This window comes from Chelonia mydas, chromosome 12 (assembly GCF_015237465.2).
Source record: "Chelonia mydas isolate rCheMyd1 chromosome 12, rCheMyd1.pri.v2, whole genome shotgun sequence".
Classification (NCBI taxonomy): Eukaryota; Metazoa; Chordata; order Testudines; family Cheloniidae; genus Chelonia; species Chelonia mydas.
This window is the reverse complement of record NC_051252.2, coordinates 5,652,926-5,670,045: the sequence shown is the minus strand read 5'-3', so window position 1 is coordinate 5,670,045 and position 17,120 is coordinate 5,652,926. Positions and strand designations below refer to the sequence as shown.

The following is a 17,120-nucleotide window of genomic DNA, read 5'->3' as shown; positions in this document are numbered from 1 at the left end:
AGACCTCCCCCGATCGGCACGAGTTTTCAAAGATAATGGCCAATGGCTCTGCAATCACATCAGCCAATTCCGTCAGCACCTCAGATGCATTAGATCTGGACCCATGGACTTGTGAATGTCCAGCTTTTCTAGATAGTCCTTAAGCTGTTCTTTCACCACTGAGGGCTGCTCACCTCTTCCCCATACTGTGTTGCCCAGGACAGCAGTGTGGGAGCTGACCATGTCTGTGAAGACCAAGGCAAAAAAAGCATTGAGTACTTCAGCTTTTTCCACATCATCTGTCATTAGGTTGCCTCCCCCATTCATGAGGGGTCCCACACTTTCCCTGACCTTTTTCTTGTTGCTAACATACCTGTAGAACCCCTTCTTGTTACCCTTCACATCCCTTGCTAGCTGCAACTCCAGTTGTGTTTTGGCCTTCCTGAATACACCCCTGATTACACTCCTGATTATCTTTCCATCATGCACTGTGATGAGGTTGCACCTCCCTCCATGCCTTCCAACTGTTCTCTCTGAACGATGGGAATGCCATCCAACATTTGCCTCCGGAAGAGACAGGCATGACCTGGCAGTCTGAGCTTGGACCTGGGAGCCAGGAACTCCTGCATTCTAATCTTGGCTCTGATGCTGATTCACTCTGTGGCCTTGGACAAGTGACTTAACCTTTCTACATCAGTCTCCATACCTGTAAATTGGTGACAACAGTCACCTAGCTCACAGGGGTGCCATGACGATTAATGAGTTAGTGTTTGTGTAGTGCTTTGAAGGCAGAAGAGTGCTAGGTACTCTTATTCCATACGGAGGGTTGAACCCTGATTTCTATAACTGAGGTGCTTTTGGTTCTCTGTGCCTAACAAGATTCCCCACAGCTCGTGCCGGTATCTCAGGATCAGTACCTGTTTAATAAGACAGACTTTAATTCAAGCCTGAATGTGTTTACCTAGGGAAGGGGTTTGTGTGGGTGAGGGAGCAGCAAGAGCATGTTGTTAATGTAAGTGGCAGGAGGTGTGTGTGTCTAGGAAACCTGCTTCATTATGCTCTCCTTCCAACATCTCTTCACCCAGGACTACAGCATCAGGCCAGGCCATCCAGGGAAGAGATAGAGAGGAGAGGAGAGGAGAAAAAAGACAGAGAGGAATGTATGCCACTGACTTTTATGAAGTTAGGACAGTAGGAAAAGCCAGAATTGGACAACTGGATACACTCGGTCCCAGGTATAACCCTCCTCTGAAACACAAGCAACAGCATCAACCAACTGTTCCTCTGCCGGAGGGATATGCACCAGGGCCACATGCCCCTGGCATCTGCTCCCTTAGGGCTGCAGTAGGGATACGAGAGAGAGTTCCCACTTGCCCTGCACTTCTGGGACTCTCCTTCTCTCTGATTGGGAACCCTGTGACTTACAACATAAAGAACTCCCTGTAGAGGTGGTTCTTCTCTCCAGTCCTACTTCACTTTGAGATCCCCTACTCTCACCTACCACACCGTTGGGGCCCTGGTTGGGATGTGTTCAAAACCCAGCCCCTTGTTTTCTTCCTCCGTCATGCTGGACACAAAATTCACAGGCCCTCATGACTGTGCAGTGTGAGACTCTTTAAATACTTAACACACTCTTTCCTCTCTCCTTCCCACATACGCACACCACTAGCCCCTGGGTATCGGAAACCACACACCAAACTATACAGTGTTATTTCCTTTACCATACCCAAAAGTCCATCCTCTCTTTTTCAGAGCAACTGCTAAATTCCTGGGGCCAGGTTTGGTTAACTCTCACCTTGAGTACTGCAACCTTCTCTTCTCTGGTCTCCCTGCCTGTCACCTTGCCGCTGTCCAGTCCATCCAAAAAGGGTCTTCCTTGCATGACACTCAGATCATGTCACTCCACTATTCCACTCCCTTCAGTGCTGCCTTCTCACTGTCCACATTATATTCAAACTTCTGATCCTTCAAAGTTCTGCCTAGATTCATAGACTCCAAGGCCAGCAGGGACCACTGTGATCATCTACTCTGACCTGCATAACACAGACATCCCCAGCTCCTGGTGTGGTCTTTTGAGGGGGCACTGCTGCTCCTGACTGTCCCTCTTTAGTCTGACCTCAGTCAGGGCAGTTCTTGGACCCTCAACTCTAAGTCTAGCAGTCTGCTTCGGTGTCTCAGCTCTGTTCATGTGGGCAGCCAGGGCAGGCCTGTCCCAGGCCTTTCAGCCTCCCTTTCCTTCTCCAGACTCTCCCTTTTATAGCAGGCCTTGTTTCTTCTATTGCAGGGGTGGCCAACCTGGGGCTCCGGAGCCACATGTGTCTCTTCAGAAGTTAATATGCGGCTCCTTGTACAGGCACCGACTCCAGGGCTGGAGCTACAGGCGCCAACTTTCCAGTGTGCCGGGGGGTGCTCACTGCTCAACCCCTGGCTCTGCCACAGGCTCTGCCCCCGCTCCACCCCTTCCTGCCCCCTCCCCTGAGCCTGCAGTGCTGTTGCTCCTCCCCCAGCATAGACAAGCCCTTAGGTTAGTTTTATGATAGAGTATAGATAATTTAGTTTTCCTGGTATTTCAATCACAATGCAGAGTTCTCCGGGATTTAAGCTGTGTTCAATTTGCAGGGCAGTAATGCCAGCAAATGATAAACAGTCTGTCTCTTTTGTTTGGAAGACGGCATGTGAGGGACAGGTGCCCTATTTGCACCCCATTCCTTTCAAGAACTACAGAATCTGGAGATCTTCAAGAAGACAACACATCCCTCCGCAGACCTTAATGGCCCTGCTCATGAGAAGGATGAAAGCTCATCTACCAAAGTGTTCTTCCAGCTGCCTTGGTCCCTCAGGTGAAACCTGGGGAAAAGAGGCGTTCTTCTTCCTCCTCTGTGGCTTCATCAAAGCCAAAGAAGTCCAGTTTTCTGTTGGAGGCTGAGGCCAGATTGAAAAAGTCTTCATCCACAACTCCCAGGAGTGATGAGTCAAGTAAAAGATACAAGTCCTCCAGTACTGTGCTGAAGTCAGAACCCAGGTAACAGTCCTCTCTGGTACCAGGGAACACTGTCACCTCTAGCACAGGGCCATCAAGACAGATGCCTTCAGCATTCAAGGTCATTCCAACTCTGGTACCATCTTTATGTTCTCTCTGTACTCCGTTCGGCTACTTTTATACCCATACCACTGGGACCAGTACTTCCTGCCCTACCTACTGAGGCTATGCCTCCTATTTTGGTCCTCTGGATGCCAAAAGCTTTTTTGGCTGCAAAAGACTTGTTATGTCTATTGGTACTGCATTTACCGATATTACATCATCCAGGACTGACCTGTGGCAGGACATTAATAATGTTGGTACCAGTGGCGGTTCAATCAGCATTTCACCCTAGTCTGCAGTCATCGTTGTCAGCTACTTCAACAGTTCCATCAGGATTGCCATCGATGCAGACATTGGTACCACCAATGTAGGGACATGCATAGCCAGCACTGAGATCATCTTTAACTTCAAATGGAGCTGCTCCACCTTTTGCTGAGGAGATCTGCATTACTTCCTTGGAGTTGGATGGTAGCAGATCCTTCTGTTCACCTTCCTTTTAAATACAATGTTGACATGCTGTGAGGACCTGTGGTCTTACACAAGAGCATTACTTGTCCAGATATTCTTCCGTGGTGCCCTCCCATTGCTCACCTAAGGCAGGAAAAAGTGAGGGGCCATGGCCCCCTGGTGGCCCCCCTGTTCTGGGAAGGGGGCAGAGAGGAGTGAGCAGTGGGCGGGGCCTCCGGGGAGGGAACGGAGAGGAGCGAGCAGTAGGTAGGGGGCATTGAGAGAAGAGGCAGAGAGGAGCGAGTGGCAGGTGGGAGGGCCTTGGAGGAGGAGGGAGGGACCTCGAGGGAGGGGGCGGAGTGGAGTGAGCGGTGGGCGGACAGGGCCTCGGGGGAGGATGCATAAGAACATAAGAATGGCCATACTGGGTCAGACCAAAGGTCCATCTAGCCCAGTATCCTGTCTTCTGACAGTGGCCAATGCCAGGTGCCCCAGGGGGAATGAACAGAACAGGTAATAACCCAGTGATCCATCCCAAGTCACCCATTCCCAGCTTCTGGCAAACAGAGGCTAGGGACACCATCTCTGCCCATCCTGGCTAATAGCCATTGATGGACCTGTCCTCCATGAACTTAACTAGTTCCTTTTTGAACCATGGTATAGTCTTGGCCTTCATAACGTTCTCTGGCAAAGAGTTCCACAGGTTGACTGTGTGTTGTGTGAAGAAATATTTTCTTTTGTTTGTTTTAAAACCTTCATTGGGTGACCCCTAGTTCTTGTGTTATGAGAAGGAGTAAATAATACTTCCCTATTCACTTTCTCCACACCAGTCATGATTTTATAGACATCCATCATATCCCCCCTTCGTCATCTCTTTTTCAAGCTGAAAAGTCCCAGTCTTATTAATCTCTCCTCATATGGAAACCATTCCATACCCCTCATCATTTTTGTTGCCCTTTTCTGTACCCTCCTAGTTTTCAGTCCCATGTGCATGTTGATCAGGAGGGGAGACAAGATGGAACCCTAGGGAGTTCCACACAACAGTGCCCTTGGGTGTGGGGGGGGGGGGGGAACAATTGCCCCACAGCACTCTCTTGGAACACCCTTTAAGGAAGGAGCCCAGCCAAGCTGTTTCGAGGCACGTGGGCATCAAAGAGTTAACTGTTCCTTAAGAAAGCTGCAATATCTTGTGTATTCTTCATGTGTTTTAGGCTTTCAAAGTTTGGTGTCCACAATGGTGGAGCAGACCCCGAGCTCAACTCTTCTCCTGAGCTTCCAGCTCTTCAGTCCATAGTTCACACCCAGGTAAGTGGGAGCCTTGCTCTAGCCTGTGAGCTGCTGTGCTTGTACTGTGTCAGCATGTCTCTCACAGACACATACAGCGCACCCGACTGTCACTTCTTTCAGACACATGCCTCCTCCTCTTGTGCTCACACATGTCTGCGACACTGTAGTGTAGATACTTACTACAGAAACAGCGAGCGTTCTCACCTGTGGAGCAGCGTAGCTAGGTCGACCTAACTTTCTAGTGTAGACCAGCCCACAGAGACACATGGTCCCATCCCCTCACTTCACACCCGGGGATACGCTCTCCTGTCCCCTCACTTCATGCATGCAAACCCCCACATATCCCTATCTTCTCTTTTCTTTCACAAAGAACACACCCTGCCCACAGTAACCCAACACGTACACCCCACTGTCACCTCACAAACGTAGCCCGCTGGCAGTGCATGCAGCATGTGCACTCTCCCACTGTTTCCTCTTCCACCCAACTCAGTAGAATGCAGAACACTTTATTTCCAGAGTGAAAAAGGCAGGAACCTGGGGTTCCCTTGGAACCTCTGCCCAGGGAAGGACTGTGTGTTTGGGGCTTCCCAGTGTGCTTAGAATTAGTCACCTGTGCCACTATGCCACTGCTCTTCATTCCTGATCGGGTGGCAAGTTGCTATGTAGTGTGATGCTCTCTTCTTTCTCAGGGCTTATGCCCGATTGTTTCTCATTGCTTTTAACAGAAGGCCTTACTAGGCGGTTGCATACTTCGTAGCTTGTGTAGGCCAAACTCAGTGCACTCAATAGGGGCTCCTTGCATCACTCCCCCCACCCCCTCAATCCCTTCCCTCCCAAACTCTAGAATGAAATCATTTATCAAACTGATTTACAAAATGAAGGAAGTTAAACAAAGACAGGAGTTATAAAAGCTGTCAGTGCAGCATCTTTGAACGAATGAGTGGATCTCCCTTCGTCTGAGCTCCTTGTTTTCATAGCAGCAGAAGAAGAGGAAGAAGAAAAAGGTGCATAAGGTTCCATCCTCAGACATGGCTGAAAAATCCAAGACAAGCAGTCAGCCCAGGCGCCCTCTCCCAGCTACCCAGACAGGTGAGTGTGCTTCAGTAAGCCCCTCTGTTCCAGCTGCGTTTCCATGAGCCAGGCAGGCGAATGTGCCATAGAGAGCCCCTCTCCCAGCACCCTAACCAGGTCCGTGAGCCACAGGGAGTGCCTCTGTTTGAGCCCCACAATCAGGAGAAATGTAAGGGAATTAGCAGGGAAACATTAGAAAAACAGAAGAGAGAGGAAAACCAAAATGAAGAATGCAAATCCCTGGGGGGTTAATACCAAATACTATAGGCCAGCTAGTTCCAAACTGAGCTCTCTGGAGAGCTGGCTTGTCACGTGATGCCAGTTCGCACTTGGTTGTAGCTCCTTCCTCAGATATCAAGGCTTGTCAGGAACTACAGCTTCAAAAGAGGAAGGGGAAAACGAGAGGCAGCCCAGGGGCTGGAGCGCCAGTGAGAGAGGAATGTTTAGGGGGAAGGGAATGAGGCAGCCAAGCAGTATGTGCAAGTAGGGGAAGCAAAGGACTGAGTGGCAGGGAAGCACATGCAGGGGAGGAGACCAGCTAACAAAGAAAGGAGTGTGTGCAGGGGGAGCAAGGGAAGAGGGAGGAAAATAATAGGTGGAAGGGTGCGATGCAGTGAAGAGCCAAAGCAGAGTGTGTGATGAACTTTGGAAAGGACCAAACACTTTTCACACTAAAGACAGTTATACTGATTGCTTCCTGGAGCAGCATTGCCTCTGCTGTGCCCCTTCCCACATGGCTGCCCTTAAAAGGACAGAACGAGGAGAAGATACTTCCAGAGTGAGAACAGCAGCGAGGACCAGAGAACTCACCATCACACGCTCCTGGACCTTCTCTAAAATGAGGGTGGGAGCGTCCATTGAGCTTTACCATCCAGCCTGGGATGGAAGGTGATGTGCTGGGACTTCTGAGCTATTCTCCTCCTGTGGGCTTAGGCATGGCTGACTGGAGAAATGCAGACCTTGGGCATCCAGCAGCAGAAAGGATGACTTCACTGTTTGTTGCGCCAGGGGGAGACTCCAAATAATATCAGTAACAAATAGGACCCCCACCGCTCCCCGCTCTGTCACTTGACAGGTGGGTGAACTTCTGAAGTGAAGCTGAGGAGCTGCTGCTGTTTCAGACACTACCCATCCTCCTCTCAAATCTGGGGGGTAGAATCGTTTCAGCTTCTAAGTCACTTCCCCCATAAGGCTCTTCTTGCTTAGGGGGAATGGTTTTTTTGCAGGTGCATTTATCAGAAAATACCAGGCAGGATTTAGCTGCCATTGCCTTTTCAGGACTCTAATTGCACTTCACAGCTATGGAGTCAGGCAGAGCTGCAGTGCTACAGTGGGTTCCAACCAGCTCTGCACTGCAGAGCTCCGTGGTGCAGGATTTGACCCACCAGGAAAATGAGGCTTCCCCAGAAGGTGAGGGCAAGTCCTTTGAAATGCACTCATGAAATTTGGGACTTTGACTTCACTTTATCGTTAGGTGCCATGGTATGCACATGTGATTTCATATGTCAGGATACATGAGGGAATGTAACTGTAGGGTCAGGGGGCTTGTGGGATTTGTATGTGGAAAAGAAGATAAAGGGGGTATGGGAACCCAGCGCTGGGGAGGACATAGCCTGCCGTAGAAGGGGAAATCAATTGGTCGTGTGGTGTTTGGAATACTGTACAATGTTTAGTGCATGTGTTACTCCATTACTGAGAATTGACTTGTGGGCACTTTTTACATCTGGTTTTGCATGAGCATGTATGGGCTTCTTCAATGTTGGTGGATCAGTCCCTTTTTTATCTTAATTGCCCCTGGGACTGGGACATGTGTCTGGGGATGAGGGAAACCACAGTCTCTTCTGATGCTTCCATTTTTCCTTTCTTTCCACCTTCAGAATTTTCAGCCACTGCTGCCATCTCATCATCCTCCCACAGCCTTCATCTCCCTATGCCAGCTTTCCCTCACAGAGCTGCCATGCCTGCAAGCAGCATTGGCCATGTCCAGGCAGCTGGACCTCCTGTTGAATACCACTCAGAGTCTGCAGAGTCCATGGATGAGATCCCTGTGGCTCAAACCCGCCTGGGGAGTGCTGCCCCTATGAGGGCTTCCAACAAAAGCCTTAACAACTTTCACCATCATTCCTTGTCCACAGCACATGCCAGAGGTGATGGGGAGAAGAATCTATATCCTGGGCACCTGGTAAAAAGGAAAAGCTGCCAGAGAGCCAGTGATGGGGAACAAGAGCTGGAACTGCTCTCTAGGATACCTGCTGTGTTTGTGAGCGAGAGCAGTGGTGAGCCTCCAGTCCAACCTGGTGAGATAGCATCCAAGCCCCATCACAGGAAGTGCACTAGCAAACAGCATGTGGATGAGCAGAACCCACCCTTGTGGGACATGAGGACAAACACAAGACCAGCTTAGGCATACTCCTTCCAAAGCTTACTTTCCAGGATTTTGTCTTCAAGGGAAGGGAAAGGAGATTGCTCACTCCACAAACATGTTGGTGTCCAAAGAGTTCAGATTCTTTGATGGAAAGATTCTTCTTTCCAGCAGACCAAGCTGCAGAGCAGAAGGAAACCTGTTATGCCACCTTCCTGATTGCTGCCTGCTTCAAGATCATCAGCAAGGGCATCAGAGCAGGGTGAGATGTTAGCAGCTCAGCTTCCTTCCCATTACCCTGGAGAAGCATTGGGTGTCCTTGGGGCATAGACTGTAATATGGGGACTTCAGGTGTTCCCCAATGTCCTGGAGAGCCCACACCCAAACTGTGGTCACCACCAGACTGCAAAGAGACATTTATTGCTGCCCCACCAGAGGCAAGAGCTACCACGGTGTCAGACCAGAGAATTCTGCTTACCTTGGCACATTACTATGGGGTACTATGGAAATCTGCTTCCCCTAGGCAGCGGGACACTACCTCTCCAACTGAAACTTGTGCTGACTCCACCAACATCCTGGCCTTCTGGAAAGTTGTTCGCCATTAATGTTGTTACATGGTTTATATGTGAAAGAGGGGTGCATTGAGCCCAGATATCTGAGGATTGCTTTCTCACCATCTCCATGCATTGGCTTACCTTGTGAAGAACGTGGATTGGGATGGTTTGACCCCTCAGAGGGTTGAGTGACCCATATGTGCTAGCCACCGAAATTAACATGCTTAAATCTCCCAAGAGGTAATTCCTATGGTCTCAGTCCAGAATGCAGCTTCCCTCTTCTATACTGCTCAATAGTAACATGGGTCTTTGAGCGTGATGGGCAGCACATGTGTGCGTGTGTGAGCAATACCTGTAGGGCACTCAGCCTGGTAGCAGGGATAGAGCCATCATACCACTGGTGTATCACTGCTAGGTAATGCCCCTGTAGCGTTGTTTCCACTTCTCTCATCTGTCATTGTCTATATCTGTCATCTAGGTGAAATTCACCTTGTGCAAACTTGGCTTGAAATGATCAGAAGGCTGATTACTCCCATTGGCCTGGAAAGGGCTGGAAAATTCTCTCGAACAGTAGCCACTGAATCACAACTTATTCCTTTATGTTCCCTCCTCATGCAACAATATTCTGAGTCTTGTTGTGTGGAGCTCCATAATTAGCTCTGTCCACAATAAAATTTTCTATGACCTTTGCTAATCATTTTCCATTCTTCATTGCAATAGCTGTTTGTTCCCTTGTCCCTGGCCATTTGGTGGTGCCCAGGGTATTAAGAGGTGTAGGGGCAGCTTCACCTATCTCAGCTGTCCCAGCTAATCCTCCTATGGCTAACCTGTCCCACTGTGAGAATGGGACCCTATGCACAGCACCTCACTGGCCATCAGAAAACACTGCTTTTTCCTGGATGTAGAGAAGCAGCTCCCTTATCAAGTGCATCATGTGACAGTGGCTGAGTCACTTTGCTGCGGCTGGAGTTGAATGAGGAAAGAGGCGGGAGGAGAGCAGCAGGGGTCCAAGTGTCCACTTTATCCCACAGCTGTGGTACAGGGGGCCGTGGGAATTGGCCTTCGGCGCAGGAAAGCTGTTGCTTCTTTTAGTGGACAATTAGGGCTGGAATTCCTGGCACTTAGATAAAATCATAGCGAGTGCTGTAGAGTAGACAGGGAATGGTGCCTGGATACCACAATGATGGGCATGTTCTAAATGCATCAGATGGATAGAAATGAGGCAGGCGTCTTAGACAGCCAGGCCCTTTCAGGCAAGTTTCCTCACATGCCAACCTCCCGCTGTGAGCTCAGCACTCACCTAGTGAGTGCAAAGGCTCTTACCTACACTCAGCACTTCGTTTCTCTTCCCTGCCCAGACTGTGTTCAGCTGCCAGAGGAATTCACCAGCTGTCCTGCTAATGTTAGGGTGGAGAGGCAGATGCTTCAGGGTGGGGACTTTGCTTTGCAGTTTGAATCAGCACATTCTTTTTCAAGGGATTGCACGTGGTCGTTCCACTTCAGACGTGCATGTGCCCTGTGCACCAGAGTCGTCCATTTTCCCCTTGGCGATACCCATTGGGGCAGCGCGTGTGCCCTTTGCTGCCTTGTGCTGCTGTGCAACAGTATAAGGGCGGAGCCGCCCCGTACCTCTCCTTCGCACCTGTGATCAGCAGTCAGAGTGCATCGGCTTGCTACTGCGCGTGGTCTCCCGCTCCGGGGGGTTTCTCTCCCTTCTGTAAATAGTTATTTAGCAGTACTCAGTGTAAGTTAGTGTTGGTTTTCCATGGTTATTTTCTATGGCACGTGTGGGCGTTGAATCCTTACTATACAAAGGGTGTGCCTTCAGAGGGCTGGAGGGGTTAACATCAACAGGTCTGGTACATGTAGTTCTGTGAAAGCTTTGGTTGTAACTCTTTTGAACTCAGGTAACACATCATGTTGGGGAAAGTAAATATCACCACAGCTTAGAATGTAAAGCTCTGTTATATTGCTCCACAACCCCTGTGGGCTAGTTGTCGTGTGAAATGAAGACTTAGGCCTGGTCTACAATTGGAAATTAGGTCAGAATGGCTACATCACCCCAAAGCTAGTGGGTCACAGTAATGTTCCTAATGCATAGGCACCACTCCAACTGCTGCTAATTGGGCCCCTTATTAGCAGTCTCAGAAGCGGGTGGGGGGGGAGGAAGAGAGCTTCCAGTGCTCTTGTCTTTGTCCTCATTCTGTGAGAATTAAGATTACAGTTTCCAGGGCATCTTTCTCCAGCACTGAATAAAGCAGAGTAGCATTCAGCAGTTCGAGGGACTTTATTCTGAGATCAGAAAGTGAACCTGTCCCTTGAACAAACTCCTGACTTGTGAGAAGCAATGCCTTTAATTGGCCATTTCCGCCTAGGGAAATTCAGCCTATTACCGGGAAAGACCAATTTGTTTGCAGAGTGCTGACAGATAACTGGAATACACCTTAGTGCTGGTTTAAACATCATGGTACTTGGTCACCTGCCATCTGCTCTGTCAGTCCAAACCTTCCAGCTTGGTCTTTTCTGTGCAGTCTGTCTACTCTGCACCAGATGGGGGCATGACCCCCTTCCTGGCAGCATCTCAGGGCAGGGCATGGCTATTTGGCTTCGGCAGAAAAATCCTGCCTTTGGAGGGTATCAGTCAGTTTCCTGTTCATTTGAGAACTTGGTGCCCTCTGCTCCTGGGAGCTGCCTCTGCCCTGTCTCTGTGTGAGCTGTGTCCTGACAGAGCAGCATTAGGAAGTCAGTGTGCATGGAGGCTCCCCTTCACCCTCTGGGTAAAGCAGAGGAGGGAGAGGAGCCCCAGCACTGCTGGCTGCACAGGATTGTGAAATTCTCTGGAGGGCGTAGCCAGCTGTCCTCTCTCCTTCCTGGCTTGGGCCAAAGACAAGAGCCCTCATTCTCTGTTATCAGTTCAAGGGCAACTTATCAAGCTGTGGGCGCAGGGGGTCTTTTGTTTTACAGTACCCTCTTTCCTCCTCCCCCCTGCTCTAGCACGGGGACAACGAAGCTCCAGGACCAAGCTCTGGATGTTGGTCATACACCATGGAGCTACATTACCGTCTCCTGGTGATGGTGTTGCCAGGATTAATGTACACATATTGCACAAGCCCCCCAAATACTTCACTGTGTTTTGTAGCAAGTCATATTACAGAAGCCCTGTCCCCATGGTGACAACCTCCTACCCCAGACTGTAGAGCCAGCCAGTGACTGATTCCTGTCCTCCCTTAGCACAGCAGAACAGGCCTCCCAAACCTGCAATGCACACTCCAAGGGGGGGCGGGGTAGGGTAGGGCAGAGCAGAAGATGAAGCATATAAGGGAGGCCATATGGGGTTTGGCCTCTCCTTGCAATTCCCCAGGACCCCAAAGCTATGCCATAAAGCTAATCAAATATTGCCCAGAATGCACTGAGCTGGGACTGAGGGAGATTATAATGGCATGTAGATAGCACCTCTGCTAATAGGTGGTGCTGTATCTTTATCTTAAAGTTGTCTTGTTTTCATAGTATGTTGGGTTTTTTTGGCGGAGAGGTTTGGGAGGGGCCGATGATAAGTCCTGCCTCTGTGTGCTTGAGTTGTTACGTGCAATATTGCAATAAATCCTTTGATTTCTATAAGCGAGTATTCAAACTAGAGCTGAGCAAATTATTGACTTTCTGTTTTGGTGGCTGAAAAGAAAAAAAATCAGACACAAAACAAAACTGATATTTTTTTGCTTTGCTTGCCAAAATTAAAATAAAAAAAAAAATTATTTGGATGGAACTAAAGGTTTCAAACATTTTGAAAAAAGAACAGGAGTACTTGTGGCACCTTAGAGACGAACGAATTTATAGCTGTAGCTCACGAAAGCTTATGCTCAAATAAAATGGTTCGTCTCGAAGGTGCCACAAGTCCTCCTGTTCTTTTTACGGATACAGACTAACACGGCTGCTACTCTGAAACATTTTGAAATGACATTTAGAAAATGTTGATTCCAAACGACATGGTTCATTCCGAAACAAAATATATGAACAGTTCATTTTGAAAATGGCAAAATGACCCATTTTGACTTTTTCAAAAACATTTTTCTTCATTTTATATTTGGCCCCAACTGTTAGCTCAATTTGACCCAAATTGGTGAAACTGCGTTTTTTGTCAAATTTACTATTTGACTGAAAAATTCCACCTAGCTCTATTTACAAATGGTGGCAGCAGCTTGAAGACGGCAAAAGTACTTTTACCTAAGATATTTACTGGTCATGCAGAGGAGACTAATTTGTGAATATAGATTCTGTCACACTAACTGAATATGGTTTTTTTGATGAGATTACAAGTTTGGTTGAAAAAGGTAGATAGTGTTGATGTAAGATACTTAGACTTCTGTAAGGTATTAGACTTGGTACTGCATGGCATTTGGATTGAAAAATTAGAAAGTAGGCCTGTCAAGCAATTAAAACAATTAATCTCATGATTTAAAAAATTAATTGCTATTAATCGCACTGTTAAAGAATAATAGAATACCATTTATTTAAATATTTTTGAATGTTTTCTCATTTTCAAATATATTGATTTCAACTACCACACAGAATACAAAGTGTACAGTGCTCACTTTATGTTATTATTTTTTATTACAAATATTCGCACAGTAAAAAACAAAAGAAATGGTATTTTTCAATTCTCCTAATACAAGTACTGTAGTGCAATCTCTTTACCCGGAAAGTTGAACTTATAAATGTAGAATTATGTACAAAAAAAAAACTGTACTCAAAAATAAAAATAAAACTTTAGAGCCTACAAGTCCTACTTCTTGTTCAGCCAATCGCTCAGACAAACAAATTTGTTTACATTTGCAGGAGATAATGCTGCCCGCTTCTTGTTTACAGTGTCACCTGAAAGTGAGAACTGGTGTTTGCATGGCACTGTTGTAGCCAGCTTTGCAAGATATTTACGTGCCAGATGCGCTAAAGATTCATTGGCTATTAGCCAGGATGGGCAGGGATGGTGTCCCTAGCCTCTGTTTGCCAGATGCTGGGAATGAGCAACAGGGAAAGGATCACTTGATGATTACCTGTTCTGTTCATTCCCTCTGGGGAACCTGGCATTGACCACTGTCAGAAGACAGGATACTGGGCTAGAAGGACCTTTGGTCTGACCCAGTATGGCCGTTCTTCTGTTCTTATGTCCCTTCATGCTTCAACCACCCTTCCAGAGGACATGCATCCATGCCAATGACAAGTTCTGCTCGATAACGATCCAAAGCAGTGCAGATGGACGCATGTTCATTTTCATCATCTGAGTCAGATGTCACCAGCAGAAGGTTGATTTTCTTTTTTGATGGTTCAGCTCTGTAGTTTCCGCATCGGAGCGTTGCACTTTTAAGACTTCTGAAAGCATGCTGCACACCTCGTCCCTCTCAGACTTTGGAAGGCACTTCAGATTCTTAAACCTTGGATCGAGTGCTGTAGCTATCTTTAGAAATCTCACATTGGTACCTTGTTTGCGTTTTGTCAAATCTGCAGTGAAAGTGTTCTTAAAACGAACATGTGCTGGGTCATCATCCGAGACTGCTATAACATGAAATATAGGGCAGAATGCAGATAAAACAGAGCAGGAGATGTACAATTCTCCTCCAAGGACTTCAGTCACAAATTTAAGTCATGCATTTTTTTTTTTAACAAGTGTCATCAGCATGGAAACATGTCCTCTGGAATGGTAGCCGAAGCATGAAGGGGCATATGAAAGTTTAGCATATCTGGCACATAAATACCTTGCAATGCCGGCTACAAAAGTGCCATGCAAATGCCTGTTCTCACTTTCAGATGACATTGTAAATAAAAAGTGGGCAGCATTATGTCCCGTAAAAGTAAACAAACTTGTTTGTCTTAGCGATTGGCTGAACAAGAAGTAGGACTGAGTGGACTTGTAGGCTCTCAAGTTTTACATTGTTTTGTTTTTTGTGTGCAGTTATGTAACAAAAAAAATCTACATTTGTAAGTTGCACTTTCACAATAAAGAGATTGCACCTCAGTACTTGTATGAGGTGAATTGAAAAATACTATTTCTTTCTCATTTTTACAGTGCAAATATTTGTAATAAAAATAATAATATAAAGTGAGCTCTGTAACTGAAATCAATATATTTGAAAATGTAGAAAAACATCCAAAATATTTAATAAATTTCTATTGGTATTCTATTGTCTAACAGTGTGATTAAAAGTGCGATTAATTTTTTTAATTATAATTAATCGCAGTTAATTCACACGATTAACTCAAAAAATTAATCGACAGCTCTACTAGAAAGATATGAAATTAACACAGCACACATTAAATGGATGGAAAGCTGGCTAACACATAGGTCTCAAAATGTAATTGTGAATGGCGAACCATCATTGAATGGGTGTGTTTCTACTGGGGACTCTCTGGGATTGGTTCTTGGCCCTATTCTATTTAACATTTTTATGAATGACCTGGAAGAAACATAAAATCATCACTGATGATTGCTTGCAGATGATACAAAAATTGGGGTAGTGGTAAATAATGAAGAGGACAGGTCACTGATTCAGGGCAATCTGGATCACTTGGTAAACTGGACTGATGCGAACAATACATATTTTAATATAGCTAAATGCATACAACTAGGAACAAAAAATGTAGGTCATACTTTCAAGATTGGGGGACTCTACCTTGGGAAGCAGTGACTCTGAAAAAGATTTGGGGGTCATGGTGGATGGTCAGCTGAACATGAGCTTCCAGTGTGACACTGAGGCCAAAAGGCCTAATGCAATTCTGGGATGCATAAAAAGGCGAATCGAGTGGGAGTAGAGAGGTGTTTTTACCTCTGTGTTTGGCACTGGTGTGGCCAGTGCTGGAATAATGCATCCAGTTCTTGTGTCCACAATTCAAGAAGGATGTTGATATTTAGTTTAACAAAGAGAAGGTTAAGGAGTGACTTGACTATATCTATAAATGCGTACATGGGGAACAAATAGTTAATAATGCCTGGAAGTTGAAGATAGACAAATACAGACTGGAAATAAGGCGTAACCTTCTAACGGTGAGAATAATTAACCTTTGGAGCAATTTACCAAGGACCATGGGGGCTTCTCCATCATGGACGCTTGAAATCAAGATTGGATGTTTTTCTGAAATATCTGCTGTAGGAAATATTTTTGGGCAGGTTTCTGGCCTGTATTATACAGCAGGTCAGACTAGATGACCACAGTGGTTCCCTTCTGGCCTTGGAATCTATAAATCTGTGAATGTGAGCAGTGGACAGACTTTGACCTGTTGCTCTCTGAATGAGCGGACCAATGGGAAAGCAGCACAGTGCCTAGCAGTGGCTCTGGATGGTGATGCGAAAGCCTTTTACCTGCAGCTTCTCAGTGTGGATCATGGATCTTACAGACAGCCATGCAGACACTTATACAACTGCTATGAGAGGGGATTGGCCTTTCTGAAACACTGGAAGGAATAGAAGCCCGGAGGCGGCATAAAGGGGGAATCCCTGCGCAGTTATTTGTGTGCATTGAGGAGACAGTTCAATAGGGCTGTGCCATCCTGGCCAGGACATGGCTCGAGGTGGCTGTCAGCTGTCGGAAGCGGACTCAAGGGTAGCGGAACCTGCTGTGCCAAATCTGGACCAGGCAATCCAGAGGGGGGACTATGCTCAGTGGCATTCCAAGAGAGAATCTCTCATGAAAAGTCATCTTATAAATGGTTTAACGGGAACTTCATAACCTGCTTGTGCAGGAGGATAGCATATTAGATAAACCTATGGACCTGATTATATGCAGAGGTACATACATGGAAGCAGTAACAGGGGTTTCCTGATAAGATGTTAATTCCCTGGCCCAAAGTGACTCCTTTATACGAGATGCAGCACTTCAAGAAATAATTACTAGTAAAGGGCTAAAGAACTGGAAGAGGCCCAGGCTATACACAGGCATCTCAGGGGTCAGAAGAGAGAGTTTCCTGAATGGGTCTTAGTCCTGATGACATTTGCAGGCAATGTGGGGGCTAAGACCATTGGATACAGAATTGCCCAAACAGAGGGAAGCCACACCAGGGAAATTAGAAATTGCTGATGTAGAGGACCACCATCAGCAGCTGTAGGAACGGCGCATGTGAAGAGATGCGCAAATACCAGTTACGATGTGTCTGGCAATATCAACAGTGCTGTTGGACACAGGATCTGCAATAGGTCTGATCCATGGAGAACACCCAGCGCTGAAAGAAAGAAAAATTTGTACAGCAGGAGTTAAATTGGTGACTATTAATCATCAGCCACTGCAGACAAACCGGAGAAATCCAGCTTTCACTGAATCTGGGCTCTCTGCATAGTAAATGGACATTCATAGTG

The 17,120-nt window shown here is 46.9% G+C and overlaps 1 protein-coding gene across 6 annotated transcripts in view; it reads left to right on the top strand.

Moving 5' to 3' along the window:
• Nucleotides 1–9,476, top strand: part of ZDHHC1 (zinc finger DHHC-type containing 1) — a 63,648-nt gene extending 54,172 nt beyond the window's left edge. For 2 of the 6 annotated variants that reach the window (XM_037877872.2, XM_037877867.2), the window contains 4 exons: nucleotides 4,720–4,813; nucleotides 5,773–5,884; nucleotides 7,166–7,276; nucleotides 7,744–9,476. In XM_037877872.2, coding sequence (XP_037733800.1) covers nucleotides 4,720–4,813; nucleotides 5,773–5,884; nucleotides 7,166–7,276; nucleotides 7,744–8,270 — 844 coding nt within the window. In that variant the 3' untranslated portion in view covers nucleotides 8,271–9,476. The remainder of the gene's footprint in view (nucleotides 1–4,719; nucleotides 4,814–5,772; nucleotides 5,885–7,165; nucleotides 7,277–7,743) is intronic. The other 4 variants (XM_043526327.1, XM_037877870.2, XM_037877868.2 and 1 more) reach the window with 3 other exon arrangements.
• Nucleotides 9,477–17,120: the final 7,644 nt, after the last annotated feature.